General features: G+C 31.1%; 1 protein-coding gene and 1 long non-coding RNA gene across 2 annotated transcripts in view; one reads left to right on the forward strand and one right to left on the reverse strand.

Annotated features, from left to right (window-relative positions):
• Window positions 1-1,688: 1,688 nt before the first annotated feature.
• On the forward strand, window positions 1,689-7,042 carry LOC127725841 (uncharacterized). Its single transcript, XR_007993224.1, has 3 exons — window positions 1,689-2,062; window positions 3,663-3,768; window positions 6,483-7,042. It is a non-coding gene; the product is annotated as an uncharacterized LOC127725841 (long non-coding RNA).
• An 11,463-nt stretch (window positions 7,043-18,505) lies between these two features.
• Window positions 18,506-23,326, reverse strand: part of LOC127725832 (suppressor of lurcher protein 1-like) — a 202,508-nt gene continuing 197,687 nt past the window's right edge. The window contains exon 16 of the mRNA XM_052233143.1: window positions 18,506-21,442. Within this exon, the coding sequence (XP_052089103.1) occupies window positions 21,285-21,442 (158 nt within the window). The 3' untranslated portion in view covers window positions 18,506-21,284. The remainder of the gene's footprint in view (window positions 21,443-23,326) is intronic.

Below are 23,326 nucleotides of genomic sequence, written 5' to 3' on the forward strand. Positions count from 1 at the left end.
CGGACAGACGGACAGACGGTCAACGGTACACCATAATACGTCCCGTAAACGGGCGTATAAAAAGTGAACTATAAATTGTTTTATTGCCTGTTTATTATTTTACAGATTTGAGTAGTTTGACGTTAGGATATTCGCCATTCATTTTAAAGTAACAGGCTTTTTCGAAGACTGTTATATAGTGATAGTATAAAAATAAAGAAATTAAAAAAGCAGAAAATAATGAAGGGTCCGTGTGCTTGTTTTTGAGATATAAACCATTGAAAATTTGGCGGGAAATAATTTTCTGTAGATTTTTCTTAAATTTAACCGGTACCTTTTTTCTTTCAAAAACAATGAAATATAGAAAGGAGTTTAAAAGATTTTAAAATATGACAATCTAAATTATATGTAATCAAAATTGTGGAAGGAAAGGTAGGGGTGAGTAGGTAATTTTTTTTAATAGCACTGCATGAATAAAACCTAAGGATTCCGAATGCTTGAATTTCATCAAAACGTCACTTTCTGCGGGACGTCATGCGTATTATTTTCCGTAATAAGAACGATATTTTCTATAATTCATTATTTGATTTTATGAATTAATGTGGCTTAAATTACGCAAAAGGAATGTATAATAGCACTATGAGAAAAATAACAATATAAGAACCTCTCGATTTCCACATAAAAGTAAAATAAAAAAATATCCCACTTTGAGCAACTTATCCGTAAGCATGGCTTGAAATATTAACTAGTCATTCTCGTGGGGATTTATTTTCCCCTTATTTGAACTAATCACAGCATCAGATTGAATCCAATCAATTCATGACGAAGAATATATCTACATACATGTCAAAAAATTGAAATTAATTAAAGTTGTATATGAGACAATATATTTTCGCTGGAAGATTTATTTCAACAGAATATTCGTTTTATGCGGTTTTGTCACGATTTCAGTTCTTACTATGTTCGATTGTTAATTTCAACCGAACACCCACGATAACAAGCAAGTCCGACTTGATTTATTTTCAATAGACTTTCTGCCAAGTAAAGTTTTAAAACTGCATTTCAGTCTGAAGATGAAATTAAATCTCTCCAAAAAAAAAGTTGAGAATATTACGCTGCATAAAACTTTGCAGTTTAACAGTGAAAAGAAGTTATTTGATAATATGAATTTACGGTAACATTTGATTTAAATATAATATACTTTCAACAAATATGATATTTCGAGAATAATGACCACCATATGACAATAATGATAGAACCAAGAGGGTTATATCCAGTGGGCAATAAACATGTTTCTTATCATCTGATTATAAGTACTATCATGGGGATGCTAATCTTAATGAAACAGTGTGTGTTATATCCTTCTGACTGACCCAAGACACAGTAATAACATGGAAGTATTATATTGAATACTTCTATGGTTATTCTTACACTACCTATAACCGAGTACGGCAGAAAGTGATTTTCCCCCGATTATAGTACTGATTTTCCTCGATTTTGTACTGATTTTTCATGATAAATTTTACACTATAGTTCTGTTATTTAATTTAAGTAGCTTGATCTAATCAATTGGTTAAAGATCATTTATTCTGTCTGGTCAGCAGTCATTAGTAAGTGATATCCTGAGCTGGGATTGCTTTGAAGTTACATCATGACCTTCCTTGTTCTTTGTTTTGATGCTGTTGCAGCTGATTTGAGTCAAACAAAATATGTTTTAGTCTGCTTTTAGAAAACTGGGAGTATAAATTAGATTTTTTTTCATGAAATTTTTTTCAAATATAATAATCTGAAAAATGCAAGTAGAAATTTGGACAAAATATGCATTTAAATGTCTTACGTCTTTAAAGTTGTAGAACTTCCGCGATACACTAATAATCGAGGATTATGCTGTGGCCAGTGGGGGATTATGTCATATCCATATAGGCGCGTGTTTTGTTATCACAACCAGTAAACGAGGTCATTCTGTTGCGTACTTTGGTCAAAGAAAGAGAAAGATGGAGTCCCCTAGAAATGAAAATAAGCTGAATGGAATTTCGTTTTCAAGGAAGAAGAGTCCGAAGCTTACTTATGCCGGAGAGTTCTGGTAAGATATACTTTTTAATCCATAGAAAATATGAAGAGAAAAAAATTCATTGATATTTAAAATATGATTTCTGAATATGAATATAAAAAACCGAGGTGTGCCCAAGTTCATTTAGAATACAAAAATGTTTGTCATATTTTTATGTTATGGTATATGTTAATGAATAAGAAATGGAGGTATACAGTTAATTCGGGATTGTTTTGTCTTGAGTAGCCAAACATTCCCATTTTTTTTTAACATTTCTTTATTCATCTATGTGAACACTTCGGATTTTGAGATGTTGCAGAATTCTAAGTTGCACACATATCATAATACTCATCAAGTTGTCAATACTGGCAAATATTATTCGATTGAAATTTTCATAGTTCTATTGACGAGATTTACTTTTAGTAGAGACCAAGTGTCGAGTTAAAAAAGTGAATATCGAGTTGTCAAAAGTGAGTATCGAGTAAAACAGTGAGTATCGAGTAAAAAAAGTGAGTAATAACTCGATACTCACTTTTTGAAGGGGAAATTTATTTTAACTTTATTCCTTTGGCATGATTCATTTTATCAAGGATGTATATTAGTATTTTAGTTATATATCCTTGGTTATATTGACCATCAACATGAATAATGACTAACTTAGTTCTTAGGGATAGTAATATGATACTGATAGGACCACTTGAAAAGTAAACATTTCAAACAAAACAGTAGTCAGAATAGTTCGCAAGAAACACCCAATTTAATACTTGGGAACTATATTCCACGAACAAGGGGAATTAATTGTGGTCTGAAGCCTATTAGACACCAAAATGTTGGTATTTCTAATGAAACTTTACATTTACTTAGCATGATATCTTAGTAGCATATTAAGTGCCAAATTTTATTACTTTCTGACCGTTATTAAAACAGTTTGGAATGTTTTATATAATTGCATATGTCTGCGGAGAATGCTATTTGCAAAGTTTTAAGACCTCAGTCAATAGATATAAGAAGATTTGGAATGAGTGCCAATGAGACAACTCTCCATCCAAGTCACAATTTGTAAAAGTAAACCATTATCTAATTTAAACTAAATGAAAGTTATGGCTGCTGGATGTTATAAAGGAAATTGGGCAACATTTATATTTGTTAGGTTATTTATTTGCCTTGATCCAGTAGCCATAACTTTTATTTAGTTTAATTGTTAAAGCTTACTGCCACTTGTGTGCCAGTTTTGTGCAAACTTATATCCCTCTAGTGCTTAAATCAGAAGTGGTCAATATGATAAGTGTACAGATATAATAAGCATTATTGTGGGTAAATTAATACTGAAAAGTTTCTTTATTTCCACTGCCTATCCTTATTGCTTATGTATACATGTACTTCAAAACAACTTAAAAGTAAATTAAGACTTGACACTTTTCAATTTTAAGATATTTTGCTCTTTATATTTTTATACGTGGTTGTACGTTATAATCTCCCAGGGTCAACTCGTTTTTGGAAAACTTATTGAAAATGCACCATAAGGTACTCTCATTCACTCTGATAATGACCTATATACCCTTATTTTTGTATGCACTGTTCTAACTAATTTTTAAGCACTGTTTAAAACTGTGTATAATTTGTATTAAAACAGATGAATCACCAAAGAAAAGAAAAACTCAAAGTTCTAATAGTGGCCTGGGTGCAGTGTATTCGAATTATCAACAGTGCTCCTCAAATAAAGAAAATAAAAGAAAAAGGTGAGGTTATAAATTTGTCAAATTTCCTTTTTATAACATCAATTTATCACCGTTAACAATCAGGGGAATTACTTAAATGAGTGATATCTTAAATCACTGGTTCAGTAACATTTGAATGTTATGTAACTTTAGATATATACTAATGATCCAGAGACTAATCACGTTTGCTAAAATTATCAGAACCAACATCTGTGTTTAAAGGATGACCGGTCATGTCAGGTGATGACCTTGTACTGAATCTGGGATAATGACATGAAAATCACTTGTATAAATATATATAATAATTCTATTTTATTTCAAAGAATCATTTTAAAGAGGTTTCTTTTTTTCAATTTTACTCATAATAAGATATAATATAAACCTGTATGTTTAAAATTTTAGTAAAATTACAAAATACAAAATTATTTTTTTATCAAGGCTTCAGACCCCAATTAAGTTGATATTTTTGCTATTTATAAGTGATTATTTCAAAAATTTCCCTGACTGTTTAGACTTACTATTAAAAAAAAGCCCAGAAGATACAGTTTGAATATAGATATGTAAGACAAGTATCCAACAGAGACCAACTGAGGTTGATGTTAGAATCTTTATGTGTGTGTGAAGAACTTTCATATTCTTTTTAATAGGTTTCTAATTTTTATATAACTATTTTGAAAAAAAAATCAAGCCTGTAGTTCAGTAGTTGTCGTTGGTTCACAGCTGTCATATTTGTTTTTCGTAAATTGTTTTGTTATAAATTAGGCCGTTAGTTATGTCAATTGAATAGCTTTATATTTCCATGTCGGTCCTTTAATAGCCGACTATTACGGTACTATATAGCCATACAGTATGGGTTTTTCTCATTGTTGAAGGCCGTACAGTTACCTTTAATTGCCTACATCCACTTCATTTGAACTTTGGTAAATAGTTGTCATATTTGCAATCATACCACATCTCCTTATTTTTTAAACAATCATAAACACACAAAAAGTAAAGAAATGCATGTTATGTTCTTCTTGTATATTTTATGATGGTATGATACTAAATTCCTAATCTTGATTTCATATAATTGAGGTCTGGAACAGGCATGTCAGTAACTGCTAGTAGTCCTTTGTTAATTGCTGTATCATTGTCCTTTTGTTTAGTTTCTTCTGTTACCTATTCTAACATCATACCTAGACTTCTTAAAAACTGAGTTTTTCTAAACTTTATCATCAAATATGTATCAAGGGTTTCCAGCATTTAAATTAGATTTAAAAATACCTTTCCAGAGCTTTTGGTAAAGCGATCCTTATCGATATGCCAGTTTGTGGTAAATCATTTCAAGTAGTACAGTTAGAAATTTATTGTGATCCAACAATTAATATACACTTACATTGACTATATTTTCCCCCGGTGCAACGCGTTGCGGGGGACATAGAAATATTGGCGTCCGTCCTTCCGTCCCATCTACTAAGCGCTGTCACGTGTACAATTCATGCCAGATTTTTATGAGACTTATTTCATAGTTTTAAATTAGCAATTTCTTGAACGAATTTAAAAAGCCGTGCCTTTCATTTATTTTTAAAGAGTTATGCCCCTTAGAAATATTAATTATGGTGAAAATTGCCAAATGAATGCTCTAATGTGAACAATTCTTGCCAGAGTTTTGAAAATTTATACTATAGGTAAATATTAGCAATGTTTTGGACGAGTTCGAAAATCAGTGCCAATCAATTGCCCTTGGAAATATTAATCATATGGAAAATTGCATTGTTAGCGCTCTCATTTGTTCAATTCTTGCCAGAATTTTATGAAACTTATATCAAAGGTTTATACCAGCAATATGTTTAAGATATCAAGTATGAATATTACATGTATTAGGTCAATATTCTTTAAAAATAAACGTCTTTTGAAATGGCACATGTGACCTCTTGAAAGAAGTAGGATCAAGAAGTCCTATATTTGGTCCTTATGTCAAATTTTTCAATATTCAATCAAAGACTTATATTCATATCTTAAAAAGGCAAATTTGAAAAGACTACATATTTTTTTCCTCGAAATTTTAGTTTAAAAAAATGAATATTTAATACATGCATTGTAGCCAGATTGCCTGTATTTATGCATTTATAGGCCTTTTTATCTGAATAATATTGGTCACATACTAAGAGTAATAAAAACTTATCAAATTAGATATATGGTTCAAATTCACACTATTACAAAACATATGGTTGTCCATTCATGCTGCCAATACCTTTGTAAACACCCTGTTGAAATTAGTCAAAAATTGTTTATTCAAAATTAAGGTTTTTCTTCATAAGAGTGTATAACTTTGATGGATTGTGATGACACTGACCGAAAAATAGTAGTTTTTAATTTGGCATTTCCTCAATTTAAAAGGAAAATTAAGAATTTAAGTAAAATATTCTGCCAAAATATAAGTCCCTTATCTTGTACCATGTCCTTTGTCTGATGCTATTCAACAAATCCGGCTAGCTGTTGAACATATAGCAATAGTTAAAATCATCAACTGTTTCTGGTATTTGATGTAATTAAACTAAACTTTAAAATTAAAAAAAATATATGCTTTTATGAAATAAGGTGTTTTTACAAGTAACGTAATTAAAAAAAATGAAGCAACATGTACCGTTACTCTGAATAGAAATGCATTTACAAAGAATGGTATTATCCTCACTATCTAAATCATCTTTTTTTTTCGGAAATAGATCATTAGAATAATTTGTTTTCTTTTTTAGATTTTACTTTCTATGAGTACCCACAGCATCTTCAAGCAGAACAATGGATATTGATCAGACCAGACAGTCTGGAGAATTTACCATGAATAGAAGTAACAAAAGTGACAGCAACACATTCGATTGGTTTAATGGATATTTTGGACAGGAGTAGCAGACTGGTACATTGATTCCAAAATCTTGAACAAACAACAACTGAACACATTCTTGTCTCTTTTAAGTGGGATAATGTTAATCTTTACAAAATGCCAGCACAATTGAAATTAATATGGGATAGTTGAAAGAAGAAATTTCAAAATGATACATATTATCACAATGTTGAATTTAGACAATCTCTATTTTTGTGAAACAGTTTTTTTTAAACTTTAAATACTGTGATGATCTACAAAACATTATTAAAAGATGAACATGTAAGTCTCAAGTGTGATCCAGTTTTTAACCGCTTTTCGCTTGAAAAAAAATCAAGCTTTTTTAAATTTATGAAGTGACAACAATTGTTTTTACTGGATTTACATTGAATAAATAATATTATCCAGACATTAAAATAAAAATGTTGAAATTGATTTCACTTCATTTTATTTTCATTTTTTCCCAATGTTTTTATCAATTTTTTTTAACCTTTCTAAGTGAGAAAGTCAGACTTCTTGATGCTTCTAGTTGTTACACACTACATTTAAAACATTGTCACATTTCATATGGTATATTCTGGCTTTCATTGTATTTTGTGTTTTTTGTATTTTGGTGAAATTGCAAATTGTGTTCTTACCAATGAATCTTAACAGTTAATTGTGCTTGATTTTTGTTTTCTTAAACAATGAAAAACCCTTTTAATTAAAAATTAATATGTTAAGGTAAAGTTCATCCCAAAGGTTGCTTTTATTCATTTTCATAAAATTATAAATAATTAAAAAAAAAATTGGAAAGTTTGGAACTATTTGATTTGATTACCATTGAGACAGCTTTCCACGAAAGTTCAAATGATGTAACCGTAGGCATACGACCTTCAACGACATGAGAAAAATCCATACTGTATGGTCATCTATAAAAGACCCCGACATTAAACACCAATTCAACTGAGAAGAATAACGGCCTAATTTATTACAATTTACGAAAAACAATATGACAGACATGAACCAACAACAACCACTGAACAACGGGCTCCTGACTTGGGATAGTCACATAACGGAGGTGGCAGGGTGAAACATGTTTGTGATCGCTCAACCCTCTCCTAGCTGGGACAGTGTGTGTAACAGCACACCATAAGAATAAGCATTTATTTAGTACAGTATCATTTTAAAACAACAGCTTTCAAAAATTCACTTCATTTTGATGGCAAGTATTAGTAACCAATCAATATATACAGAGATATGAATCACCTGTGTGCAATTTTGATAGATCTATATTATGCAAATGTTGAAATTTAAATTACAATACTTAAATGACTACTTACCCATTTTTCATCAGTATTCTGATATATTAAAGTATAGAAATCGACCCTATGTAAAAGTTTCAAAGTCAACGAATCATGACTGGGGGAGGGAAAATAATCATTATGGAGATGAGATGTGCAAAATCTAGTACCACTGCACATCTAATGTAATAACCGTTAATGTTCAGCCTTAAACTGACCAAATCACAAACATAAACCTGTAAACTAACTATGCATTTTCGAAATCAATAGACAGTGATTGGGGGAGGGATAATCGCCATGGAAATAATTTCCAGTGTCTTTTTATAAATGGTTACTAGAGTGACATCCCTAAATTATTCCACTTCTGACTGAACTAAACAGCAATACACATTGCTATGAGTTGATGCTCTAGTGAATATAAATGTGTAAACCTAATTTTGTGACTGAATTCAGTCATTATATTTTTTTTTACTGCTGCAGAATTGGTCTTTTCAACAAATATTTCCTGAATTTGTATTGACTGAATTCAGTCATCTGTATTATAGATGTGTATACTATGTAATCACACTTGGTGTAATTTAAGTCTTAGAAAACACTCTAATTTAGTACAATTTCTTGTAGCTTCTATCAAATGCTGTGTGACTGAATTCAGTCAACATTTTGTGAAAATAATGAACAGGATAAAGAGTTAATTTCATTTAGCTGTTATCCTGTTATATGTTGCTTGTATTAATCTATAATCCGAATTCTGTTTCATCTGAATTAACAGTAATAGGTTTTAGTTAAGAAGCAACAAGTACAAATGTATTTGATAGATATTTTACGAATAAAATGGTAATGTTACTTTCTATTGTACTTATTGAATTATGTGATATAAAGATGCAATCAGGTGACTGAATTCTGTCACTCAAAAAATTATCACCGTACAATGCTATTTTATTTTTTGTAAGTGGATCATATTAATGGGGTCATTAATATGAATATATTCTGTGTTAACGTTTTCATCCATTTTAAATAAAATGCGCATTGCATACAATGTTGAATGTTAAATGGTATTCTATAATGAATAATATATCTACTCAGTTCAACCCTTGAATTTTGACAAATCAGAAAATTGACAAGTTGAACCAGACGGTGTTCAGAATATTTTAGACCAGAAGATAAAAATACACAAGGCAGTGGATCAGTATGCTGATAATCTTGTTCAAGATGTCGTCCAACATTTCGGAACCTTAGAACATAAAGAAAAAAATAAAAAAGATAAAGAGATAAAAGCTATGCATTTGAAGAAAAGGGTTTTGGAAAGTATCATCACATCCAGAGATTTTACGAAATTCTTCAGAGATTTTGATAAACTGAATTTTTCATTGAACGAAGAAATGTCACAAGAAACTACGAATATTTCGTCCTTACCAAATTTTGTTCCTGGAGAATTTACAGTGCTTAATTTTGGAAAACTAGAAGGTATTAAAGGAATGAAAGAACACCATTCAAAAGTTGAACTAGAAGTTACAAATCGATGGACCACAGAGTTAGAAAATGTTCATTTCATTGGCAAATGTCCTGATGACACTCTATGGATGGCAGACAACTTAAATGAAGTGTTACATCATGTTGCGCTTAAAAGAGACAATGTTGAGGTATTATCAAGATTCAGCATTCAGATTTTTGGCTTATTAGTTGATATATCCAGCAACATTATTGTGTCAACCGGTGGAAACAAATTAAAATTGATGAAGGCAAGAACAAAACAACTCACTGACTCTGTTTTTAATATTGCACAGATGAAAATATGTGATATCCATAATACTAAAGACCAGAAAGTCCTAATATCAGCAAATTCTTCATGGCCAGGAGAAAGACATATTGTCTTTGTAATGGATCAAGCAGGAAACCGTTTAACTGAATATGAAAAAGATAGTAACAACAAACCTTTATTTACAGATCCTTATAGGCTAACAAGCACCAGAAATGGAAATATTTGTGTAGTGGATACATTAGAAACAGATTTCAAAGGAAGAGTGGTTGTGATTGGTCAGGCCGGAAATATCAAAGGGATTTATACTGGTCACCATGATGTCAATACTGAAGACAAACCATTTATGCCAATAAACATACTAGCTACACCATCAGATAACCTTTTGATTGCAGATTGGAAGATTCATGTAGTCCATTTTTTAAACAATGATGGAGAATTCATTTCATACTACTGTGTATATGACATTGGAATCCAGTATCCACATTCACTTGCTTTGTCCAAATCAGGACACCTCTTTATAGGATGTGGGGGTGCTTATGATAGTCCGGAAAATTTTAAAGCCAAACTTTATGAGGTTGAATATTCAGGAATCTAGTGAGTAGAAGATATCATCGCTAGTGTGAACATTCAAGTTTTTTATACATGTAATTGAAATTTAGATATGGATATCAAAAGTTAACGGTTGTACATCTGATCAATCCTTTAAGATAATTTAATCATGTTTCGAGACGAGATTCCATAAAAGAATAAAGACAGCTGTAGTGATAGTAAACATAAGTTATCGTAATTAAGCAGCGTCATCAGTTAATTATGTAATAAAGGAGGACCATTGTGAATAGTGTAAGTTCCGAAGAAACAAAAATCATGATGTACGCATTTTATTAAGCATAACTGTATTGTATCAAAATTAAAATCTAATTTTCATAAATAGTACATGACCTATTATCATTGACTCTATATTCATTGACAAAAAATAAACGCCGTATTTTTTTTTCCCTTTAGAGATAGAAAACCCCAGAAATAAAACAGAATACTACAATTTTTACCAGTAAATTGCAGATTGTTTTGGTCATACAGATTTTTGTCGTGTTTAGAAACTTATACATCTTTGACTTTCATTTTGTTTTGGTCTTTGATCGTTTCTTGTGAAGATAAACTCTGAAAAGTGATTCGGACGCATGAAATTTATAAAGTGTCATTTTTATTTAACATCATCAGACTATATATAAGATGATTTGGAATACGATATATATAACAACTGCACTGCTTCCTAAGTGGGTTTTGAAATTATCAATCAAAAGCTTTATGGCTGTAAAAGTTTGTTTTTCAGTTCTATTGTTGTATTATTCTTCTGTTGAACTGTTTAGAATATACAAAGATTAAGGCTTGTGATTTTGATGTGGCAATTTTTTCTTATAAACAAATATAATTATACATAGTTTGAGCTTATACACAATAATGCATAGTGATTTTCAGTTTGCCTTATGGAAGTTGAGGGAAAATCTATAAAAAAATCCTCTTTATCCATTAGCAGGTTGGCAAATACAACCAAATCTCACTTAATAGTCAGCTAATTATCTTGTAAAAATATCTAGAGGAACATTTTAGAAGGGAGTTCAACTTTGTGTTCCAAGAGGATCACATGACGCATATGTGTATGTTTATCCAAGTTGATGTTGAATACAAAATAGAGAAAGATACCAAGAAAAAGAATAAAAATCATAATTCAAAGAAAACCAGACACAATTAAAAACCAATTAATAGAACAATTGAAGGTCTTTCCATCTCACATTTTGATATTAAAGGATTAGATGAACTGTTATAAAGTAACCTTCGTTTAAAAACAACAGTGTTAGAAGATATCACTTTTGGTTCATACGATCAGTTACTTCAAACTGATTCTAAAAATATATGGTTTCTAGGTACTTTTTCATTAAATTAGTGTAAAAATGGCTACTTCCGGTTTAAAAACTGTCACTTTTGGTTGGCCTTTTTAAAGGTCATATGTCTTCCAACCTAATGCAAAAGACCTAATAGTTTTATAATGAACCAGTATCAAGTTATTGCAAAGGTCAAAATCTAGAACGTCAGATTGACCTTTGACCTTGACCTCGATTTCAATGTCATTGATCTCAAATCGAAAGACCCTAAGTCATTCACATGTATGGTTGAGAAGTTATACTGATTTCAAATATATAGGGGAGAACAATCCTATAAGGGGTCACCGAAACACTTCGACTTAATGCCTTGAAGTTGCGCCAATGTGTAAACAGTTATTTGGCAAAAACCTCTTATTATTAACTATTGCAGTTTCTTTGGAATGAAGATAATAAGCAAAGTTCAAAATAAAGAACATAACCCTGATCTTTGACCTTGACCTTAATTTCCTCCTAATGGACCAAGGACTTCATATCAAGTAGCAAAAAAAACCATCTCAGACATGTCAGACGACAGAAGAAAAAAAATAATGAGAACAAAAACAAAAGGTCTTTCCACAAAAAGTGGAAAGATCTTATTATTACCAATTGAAAAACGACGAAAAAATTTTTTCTAATAACATAATCGGTACCAATTTTACTACACCAGCTGCGCATTTCGACAATTAATGTCTCTCCAGTGGTGCTCGATGCTTATCTATTTCAAATTTACTTTATGCAAAAATTAAACAGCTGATAAAACCTGATTTTAACGACCAACAGTAAAGCCATATCCCGAAAAAGAATCAGAGCTATACTAAATTGGATACATTCCTTAACTTAATATGATTTGAATATTCTAAAACATTACATTTTAATAAAACAATATCCGTATTTTCATGTACAGAAGTACCAAGTACTGAGCTGGTGATACCCCTGAGGACTAACGGTACAAATTGTATTACATAAAGGCAACAGTAGTATACCGCTGTTAAAAAGTCATAAATCGATTGAGAGAAAACAAATCCGGGTTACAAACTAAACCGAGGGAAACACATCAACTATTACACCAGATGCGCTTAACGACAATTAATGTCTCTTCAGTGATGCTGGAGGCCAACATATTTTAAAATCCAACACAGTAATCAAACATGACACTAAGTCTTATAATCGAGTTCAGGTAACTGTAATAAGTAGAAAAAAAAACATCTTAACTTCCGGAAATATGCATTTTGGGTTGTAGGTCTTTGTCCAGTCAAAAGTATGTCATTGTTACCTATATATGAAGCTCCGTATATGTTTTTTTTTTAAAAATTTTGTTTCAGGTTCATATCTATGTAACTATAAGTAATATGATCATATGAACCTTTGTAAATACATCATTTTGCGAATATTCATGCAAGTTCTAGACAAAGATAGATCACTGTGACATACAGGTCTAATCCACCATTTTCTACATAAGGAAATGCCTGTACCAAGTCAGGAATATGACAGTCGTTGTCCATTCGTTTGATGTGTTTGAGCTTTTGATTTTGCCATTTGATAAGGGACTTTCCGATTTGAATTTTCCTTGGAGTTCGGTATTTTTGTTATTTTACTTTCTAAATAGGTAAATGTGAGGCACATTTTGGCTTCATTGACGGTTTAATTTCTACGACAGATTTCAGATCTCTGTAACTATAAGTAATATGACATCTTAATTAGCACTCTGCAAAGTAGAATAGAATCCGAACAAAGACAACTGTGACCTAAAGACTGATTTAGCTTTTTGTGCTCGACTTCATATATCTGTAGCCATAATAGCGAAACCCATTTAAACATGTGAAATAAACATTGAATGTATTTCACTATCGGAAAGGATCCTCTAACTTGTGTAAATATTTAGAATATCTGTATGTTTGTTAAAATAATTATTCTATTTTGATCATACATTTATTTGTGGTCCTTCTTTGGAACATTCTATTATGTTATATTTCTTTTTAAATGCATAATTTATACCTAGAAATGTGGTAGTATATTAAGTAACTACAGCTGATAAAATGTTTTGTAAAATGAACTAACAAATTCTAACAGATATATATTTACATGTTCTATTACTAACTTTAACGAGGCCGGAAAAAGGTACCGGTATTCGATGTTTTCCATACTAACAAATGTAACAGATTTCAATAAAAAATGAAAATTAAAAAAAAAAAAAATTGTGTAAATATGCATTTTGGGGTGTAGACCGTATGAGCAAAAGTCGGTCACCGTTACCTGAATTTCATGATACATTGACTCGGTAATTTTTCTACCACAGTTTATATCTGTAACTTTAAGTAAAAGCATCAAAACTTGCTTAAATATGCACTGTTGGGAGTATGTCGGCATCCAGATAAAAGAAGGCAATTACAACCTACATTTTATGCGTTGATAATTCGGCAACCATGCATAGGTAATATGATCTTTTAAACATGTGTAATAAACATTTCATATATTTTAAGTCGAAGTTGAAATCTTGGTATCTATAAGTTTTGAAATATCTATACATGTGAAGAGATATGCATCTTAAGAGTTTGTCACCATCTGGTTAAACGAAGATCACTATGACCTAGTGCTTCATAGATTTTGGTTAAGTTTCCAAAATCAATTAATAGTTTGCCTCGGTTTACAATGTTTTCTCGGGGTAACTCTCTGTCCTATCACTCTCTCCGCTATGTGTTATTTATATAATGAACACATATTACTGCTATTTATATCCAATAACTCTCATATTTCGTTTGTAGTATGACACAATGTGTAAATGGTCATATTCTTTTATGGATTTTTGATGTTGGCAGGCATTATGCCCATTAAACACCTTATATGCATGTATGCATAACAAAACTGTGTGAACTCCGAGTATTTTTGTCAAATATAATACCTTAGATATAGGAGAATGATTGACAATTAACTGTATTTGTATAGCCCTTTATAGCTTGCTGTTCGGTGTGAGCCAAGGCTCCATGTTGAAGTCCGTACTTTGACCTATAATTGTTAACTTTTTATACATTGTGACTTGGATGGAGAATTGTCTCATTGGCACTCATACCTCATATTCTTATTTGTATTTATTTACTGATTGTTTCTGTATTGGCCCTTTTTGTAGCTTCAAAGTTAGCTGTATTCTTTTATCCTCAATCTTAAGACCTTATGGTTCCACTCTACTTCAATGTGAATTCTACACAAATGTGGATATATATTCTTTCTGTGGTTTTTGTATGTATGTCTGGTATTAAGAGGGATGTTGAGGTGGTTCCGATTGTCCAAATCACCCTGTTTTGTCGATAAAATTGGCTACTGCTCTTGTAGTTTCAGACGTGTGTACTGATGTTTCATCATCCAGTTGTATCAGTAACGAAGCCATGTTGAGGTTTCCTATCCCCTTTTCTGTTGATATTTTTTAAACATATTTTGCCACTGCTATTTCGTTGATTCTTTGGTCTATAGGGCATACCGTTGTTTCAACTTCTAGGGCTTCCCTTCCTGGCGTAGTTCGTATATAGGCGTTTTTTTTTTGTATTTCTATCTTAACTCTACCATACTTGAAGGTTGTATTCAATAGCTAACTTGACTAGACAATAGTGCAGTAGTTTCATTGTTTAGATCTTACTTATTTGTTTGATGTCTCTCGGTTTTTATAAGTTTCTATTTACTCTTCTTTAAACTGCTTCCATGTGTTTTCCAAATGTCACTTTTTTCATCAAGTATTACTTCTTATAACTGGGTGTGGGTTTTCCTTAAGCTGTTTAACTAGTATATTTATCTTTTTTATGTCATTTTTATCATATAGCTCTTCAACTGTTTTGTTCAAAGATCATGCTTTTGAGTGTTCCTGATGAAGGTAAACTCAGAAAAGCGCTTCGGACGCATGCTAATTATAACGTGTTGTTTTGATTTCTTGATCTCATGTTTTGTGTTCTGTTTGTCTTTTGATCGTTTTTTATTTTTTGCCTTGGCATTGTCCGTGTATTTTAGACTTCTGAGTTTGAAGATGACCATTTTAAGTCCTTTAGCACCATGATCACATACATAATACCCTGTGAACACAGTGCCTATTGGCTGTTGTTTTACTATGTTTTTTTTGTGTGTATTTAGTTGAATGTTTGGTCATGACGTTTCGGTGATCATAGTATTCTGTCATTCAAACAGGATTACACATCGGATGATATCTTTTTAACATGTAAGTGACAGAGTATATTTGGACTATGATTTATCAACTTTATTTGGCTATTTTTTTAATTTTTTGATTCGAGCGTCACTGGTGAATCTTTTGTAGAAGAAAAGCGCGGCTGGCGTACACAATTCTAATCCTGGTATCTATGATGAGTTTACTTATATCTGCTTCATGCACATATAGGATGGATGATCTGATATTTTGGGACGATAAAGCACGTCACATAGCAGTATGTTTTTTCCGCTTCTTATGTTACTTGTATTTGAACCTATCTCAGATTCCTATGAAAGTTAGATAACACTTGACTACCTACTTGCTTTATCCACTTTTGATAACTAAAGGTTAAAATTGGAATATGCACATCACTTATAAATGCTAGTAGCACCATACCTTATTCTTTACCTTAGTTTTACTGTTCGCTGAATTTTGTAGGTCTTACACTAGGTTTCAAATATTTGATGCTATTTACCTAGTCATTTAGATCTAAACTATTTTTTTACAAACCTTGACACAGTTGCGGAGTCGAGACTACGTGTGCTGTTTCTGTCGGCTCAAACAATTGTTAAAGTTCATGACTAAGTCACTTTAAGAGGAACAACTCATTGTATGTACCACTTACAATTAACGATAAAAAAAAACAAAAAATACCTTTGACACATCTTATTTCCATGGAAATAATTTGACCCTATTTCATGGTCTTTAGACTGAACTTTTCCATAGTTTACATGTTAGTTTGTAATCTAATGTCAGTTTAATGTCCCCCAATATAGCTTCGTATATAATAAATGCATACACATTTTACAGGTATCACTCCAAACATTGGCTTGCCAGGGGCCTCCTTTTTTCAAAATCCTGGATCTAAACCTGAATGGTTCACCAATGTAAAACTTTAGGAATAAAAAACCCATCAAGTCTTTTCTAGGTTCCTTTGGAAAATCAATGAAATATAAAGAACTTTATTTCCTTCCCTGAACTGGATACCAAGATTACACCCATATCATTACAAACAGCGTAATATTGCTGGGTTTGCCAAGTGCTCCACGAAACCTCTTCCCAAACACTATCAACATCAGTTTTACCAGCAATCAAAGTCTGGATTCAGTTACTGTGAAACTACCTACTCTAAGGGGCGCTGTAAATCAGATGTGGATACATAACTTTTCTGAAGCTCTATTTTAGTACATACAATACATGTGTATGTATCTTTCCTCTTGCAATAGTAAATAAAAATCTGATTTCTCCACTCTACACTAATCCCCCCTCAATTGTAGACTTAAAGATTGAAAGAACTAGTAAAACTTCGTCCCTCAGACCTCTTCCTGCCGACTTGTTTCTTTATTCATTTGAGGTAGACTTCGTACAAAACTTGAAAAAGCAGGCATTATCCTTTTACCTCACGTTCCTCTATATAGATGATGTCCTCGTGAAAAAGTTAAAATGTTGGAGACTATGTTGAACGAATCTATCTCATCGAACTTGAAATAAAGGATACTTCAGATACAGGTAAGCCTGCTTTTTATCTTGATTAATTAAGATATTGACAATGAAGAACAAAACTTTACGAAAAAAAGAGATGATTAATTGCTTCCCGATTGTTAACTTTTCTTTCCTATGTAGCAACATTCCAGAAGCGACTGAATATGGAGTATACATCTCCCAGTTGATATGGTATGCAAGATCTTTTCTACCATGATTTCAAGTGGTAAAATTGTCCTAAAAAAGTCATCCCTTTGAAAGTCTTACAGACGCCATAGCAAGTTGGTTGACCGATATGGAATATCAATGTCACAGATTACCATGTATATGTTCCAAATTTCGTAACCACAACCCAGTTCTCTTTTCCCAAACTGTGATTATGTTTACACAGTTTTCGCTGCTGGGTCCCACTTATTGTCTTATTAACCTATTATGCCTGTTTGGGTTGCCTACCTAATTTTGTGAACTATAACGAAACTTTAAACAAGTGAGAGGTTTAGCTAGCTATAAAACCTGGTTTAACATGTTTAACCACCATTTTCTTCGGAAATTGCCTGTACCAATTCAGGAATATGACAGTTGTCTTTCACTAGTTTCGTTAGTTGATAATGTTTGATTTTGTCAGCTTTCATGGACTTCCTCCTTCTTGAATTTACCTTGGAATTCGGTATTTTTGTTATACTTTTTTCCTCGATTGTGACATCGCCTGATTAAGCGTATCTCCGATTTGTACCTCAGATAAGCACCCTGATGGTTGCCACATGTGGAGCAGATTCTGCATGCCTACCCTTCCGAAGCACCCGAAATTACACCCGTTGTTTTGCAGGGGTTAATGTTGCTCAGTCTTAAGTTTTCTATGTATTGTTAAGTAGACTGTTGTTTGTCTTTTACTGGTTTTTCATTTTTTACCATTGTGTTGTCAGTTTCTCTTTGACTTGTTAGTTTTGAATGTCCCTTTGAGATCTTCACCTCATTTGTACAGTGTGGTAGATTATAACCTTATATAACAATAACATGCAAAACCAACAATTGCTTGTGTTATGCTTACATAATAAAGTCATTAACAGAAATAATCTTGCATTCATAAGACAAGCAACAAACATTATAATCTCGCCAACAAGTTGACCACTAACTACATAACTGATGTAATAGAAATATACTAACTAATCTTTGATACTATCTACATAAGAAACAAATTGGTCTTCTGTTAAAACATAAGTGATGCCAATAATTTTATGGGGGTTGGCAAAGTAAAAGAAAATGTACAGATTTCAATATCCATTATTTGTTCTTTAATGATCAAATGTATGAAAAAGATAGATTAAATCTGAATATTTACATAATGGTTTCTTTCATGTCAATAACATACATACAGTTTGACTAGAAATAAAATATACCTTTTAAGGTGGTACCAAATACCTCGACTAAAATTAATTTGGCGCATTCAATTTTCATAAAATTTTGACAAAATATTTACTTTGACCCTTTGACAAAAATATAAAAATTTCAAAAAACTTGAACCACACACTTTATTGGAAAAATTTCATTGGATATTTAGCAGTTTGACAAACACTAATTTTAATCATTGAGAAGCTTAATATTTCCTTAACAATAGAACATGATTAAAACATTCAGCTGATTTTTACAGAGTTGTCTCCCTGTAGTGCTATGTACCACCTTAATCAACTCAACAGCTCTGATTTAGAAGAGCAACTGAAAATACATAAAATTAATTGGCAGTAAGTTTAATCACTGACCTAGCATTTTCTAAATGGGTTCAAACTCAGGATTAAACAAATACTTGCACTAATAAAGCACAATGATTTTAAAGCGTTATATTTAATTCTAAAAAATCTTTGAAGTAAAGTCTAAATAGAAATTGTGTAAAATAATCCTACTATTTTAACAATGATATGTTGCACAGTCATTCAATAACTAATATAATACTATGATGATTAAATATACACACAATGTATGTGACTAGAATGGAAATTTGCAGACTCTATTTACATAGCTACAGCATTGAACTAAATTTGCATAGAAGATATGATAAACACTGTAGTGCAATACAAACCTTACATCCACTTCCTTACTGAAAGCTTGGTTATTGTTTGCAACTGGTAATGTGGACTATTATTCATAATAAGTTACTTGCTTGATCATGTTGATTTCATGGTATTAACGCAACATTTTTTTATTTTCCTTCTTCCAAAATAACTCATGAATAGACTATACATACATATTAATTCCATTGTTCTGATACAAGGTTGTGCTGTTTTTTAGTGCATTGACTAGAGAAAGGTTAAAGATATGTGCATTTAGATCTGAAACAAAAACTACATATTTCTATTCCTTTCTAGGCTAAACTGGGCAGAATTTTTATTTTCTAAAATAAGTTTTAGTTGCTGTCCAAATTTATGGTCAGACTGATTATGTATTTGGTTCACTCATCTCTTCTTGCTACACAAAATCAAAATGTATCTTGTATGGCCCAATTAAATGTAAATTCTATTATTTAATGGCAAGATTCAAAAGTGAGAGTAACTGGTCACCGTACCTATAAAATTTCCTGCAAAAATTAGCATAGTAGTTTTAAAGTTCGTTTTTTTCTTTGTATATAAGAGGAATTGAAGTTCATGTCTAAAGTGTTATACCTGATTTTTGGTAACCCTTTTTTATGTTAAAAGAATATTTCCCAAAAAGAGTTCCTGTTAAAAGATATTTTGGTATCAGGTTCTCGACCAGTCTACGTCAAGAATTTTACATATTTAAAGTATTTCAAAATGTATTCTGACGCTACCACCTTTGATTCCTGTTGTACAAACAGACAATACCATAATTCTACAACAGGACCTTTAAAGAACCTGACTACAACTCATGAGGCTTTCACAGGGTCAAACCATAATTCTGAAACTGTTGCCTAATATATTTAAGAATCTCATCATACTATGAAAAAATTACCCTATGAAAGAAGAATTGCTTCCCATATTTCAGAACATTACTTTTTTTTACTTAAAATTCAATAAAACACAGATACATACTTAAATTTCTGACAACAAAAGACCAATCAAAATGTATAAGGTGAAAAACTTTACAAAAAAGATAGTAGATTTTTAGGTAAAAATATTGTTACAAATGTTAAGGTATCTATAAAAAATAATTTAAGACAAAACCCAAATGTCAAAGCCAGAGAAAATCAGAGCAATTTCTACACATTTTCTATTCTGTGACATCAAAAACCCAACACCCAATGAGAATGTATTATATAAAATAAGTGTATAACTTCTTAATTTTTGGAACTTTTTTGTGGAAAAGTTGTTTTATACATGCAAAATTATACATACAAGCTTCTTTTAAGGTTAAATATGACTGGAAAAGCACACATTCAGAAAATATAAAAAACAATAACAAATAATTTCTACATACATATCATGATTGAGTAATATTCAGACTGATTAATCAGTCTTAAAGACGGTATGCATTTTCAGTATAATGAATTGTAATATAGATGTTGCTTTTCTATGGGTGTTGAGAATATATCAACTGAGTGCTCAGTGTTACAAAGACCAAATTATTTTAGGGATCAAGTTTTATTTTAGATCTGATAAATAAATAAATCATTTTGGTTAACTTTGAATATTTTTTTATCATACTGTAAAATTCAGATTTTTTTGTGTTGTTGTTATTATTGTGAAAACTGCAACAGGATAGGTCGCAAAAATAAATATTTGCATCATTTAAATTTAATACCAGCATTATCTGAAATTTCACATTTTTGTCCATTTGACAAAATTAGCAATAATATGTGCACACAAGCATTTCTGAATTTACAATTTACCAATACTTTAAATTTCATTTGCATCTTAAGTAAGGCAATAAATTTTTTCTCTCAATTTTGTTTTTACAAATACAAACCAGCTTTAACATTCTAGTATGTAGGAAGTAATCTTTAAACCCAAGATCATTTTTACATCTTTTCCTTCTATAATTTTTTCAAATTCGTTATCAACTCATATTTTATCACAGATGAAAGGATATAAACTTTTTATCATAATGTGCAGCCAGTCAAAAATTGTATAGTCAATGTTAATACTAAATAAAATACTATACAATAACATTTGTTGTCTATGTATGATGTATGCATTGTATTAGCAGTATCTACCAAACTCTTTGGAGGTATGGAAAACGTTGTTTCTTCATTTATAACTGAAAATATAAAAGTTTTCATTTAAGAACATCATTGAGATTTAAACAAAGGTTTGGAGGAGACTGAGTAATTAAATGATTGTTGCTTGCTTAACGTTATGTGGCAAAATTGGCCAAATCTATACTATCAAAATGACAAGGTCCAAATTGTTAGCCGGCATGACGTAAAAACAACCAATCAAAGAATTCAACCTTATATATAACAAATATTGGACAATGGTGTTGTTTAAAAATTACACCATTCCAGGCCCTTTTGTTTTCCACAAAATTAATATTACCAATTATTAAAAAGTTCCTGTTAAATCTGATACCGATACCTGAATAGTAAATGTCACATATAGTTTTCGGTTGTAGCTACCTGTTACCTTCTGTAAATCCCTCCTCTATCAGGAGAACCTGGAATTCTTCCAGTAGTTGTTTTATATCTATGTTACACTATAGTACAAAGTTTTCTTCCACATCAATACCTTACTATTAATTTTGGTTAATTAGTTAAAAAATTAAATTTACTTTATAGTAAGTTTATTGTAGTAAGAAAACTAGGACGGGTTCAAACAGAAAGATATTGAAGGCAGAGAAAACTGTGCACCTTACAATCAGCATGACTTTATCAGATGACAATACAAACACTAAATTTCCAGGCTAAAAATAAGGCATAGGTACTTTAATTCAGTCACGGACCTGTGATGTTGTGGGTGTGTTCTAGTTGACTTTTAATAAAATGTGTTAATTTTTCAAGTTTGCAGAATATAGTGTTGAACCAGAGACATATATATGTGTCTCTGGTTGAACTGATTGACCATTGGCACTCTATTATAAAACAATAATTCCCTTTTTACAGGTTATACAGTCATATGTTGAACTGATGAACCATTGGCACTCTATTACAAAACAATAATTCCCTTTTATACAGGTTATAGGGTCATATTGCGACATTCAATAGGTCAAAAAGGAAATATTATACAAGATTTTCATTTTTGACAATTAGACTTGTATATACTGAATAATGATGAACAACACAACATTTCCCCAAATAGAATTTCTCGTAGGAGGTATATTACGTCATTATCAATTGATCACTTGTGAAAATTATTTGAACAGTGGGTACGGTCTCAGTTGAACATGAAATTTTAATATTGCTTAAAGTAGCAAATCTCACTTCGGAGATCGGGGTTTTAAGATTGTCACAGTTACAGGGGAGATAATGATGTCACTAATGTAAAATGTTATTTTTCGCTACGTCAAACTGTGATATAATGGGAAAAGATGCATTTTTTGACTGATTTTAGTCATTCGCTTGAAAACGAGTAAATTGACTCTTCTATCTTAAAATGACATTTGACTTAATTATGTATCAAGATAATTTTTACCAATTTTAATTAATGAACAAAGCAACGATGAAATTTAAAAAATGAGATAAATATTCAGCAAAACTTGCCATTTTTTTCTAAAATTAATAATATTTAAAGAAAAAAAGAATTATTTCCAAAGAACTGTTACACAAATTTAGAGCATACTTTATGTTGAGAAGATATTTCAAATGTATTTTTAAAAAACACGAAACTTTGAGTAAATGTCTAAAGTTGGGACCCCATTTATCTCTAAAAGTAGCACATGAAGGTACATCTTTTATTACATACTTGAATTGATGTGAGAGTGAGCTTGTATGTAAATTTTTGTAAAAAATCACAGTGGGATCAAAACTGTATTGTATTCACTTAAAGTAGTTTCATCAAGTCACAGCATTGATGCTGAATTTTCCAAAAGGTTTTATTCAGAAATTTTAAAATGTGATCAGTAAATTAGTATCATATATTCTTACGATTTAAGGGCATAAGATACTGTAGCAAGGGTGGATAATAAACGCATCCAAAATTAATGCGT

Source organism: Mytilus californianus, unplaced genomic scaffold (genome assembly GCF_021869535.1).
Source record: "Mytilus californianus isolate M0D057914Y unplaced genomic scaffold, xbMytCali1.0.p SCAF_15, whole genome shotgun sequence".
Lineage (NCBI taxonomy): Eukaryota > Metazoa > Mollusca > Bivalvia > Mytilida > Mytilidae > Mytilus > Mytilus californianus.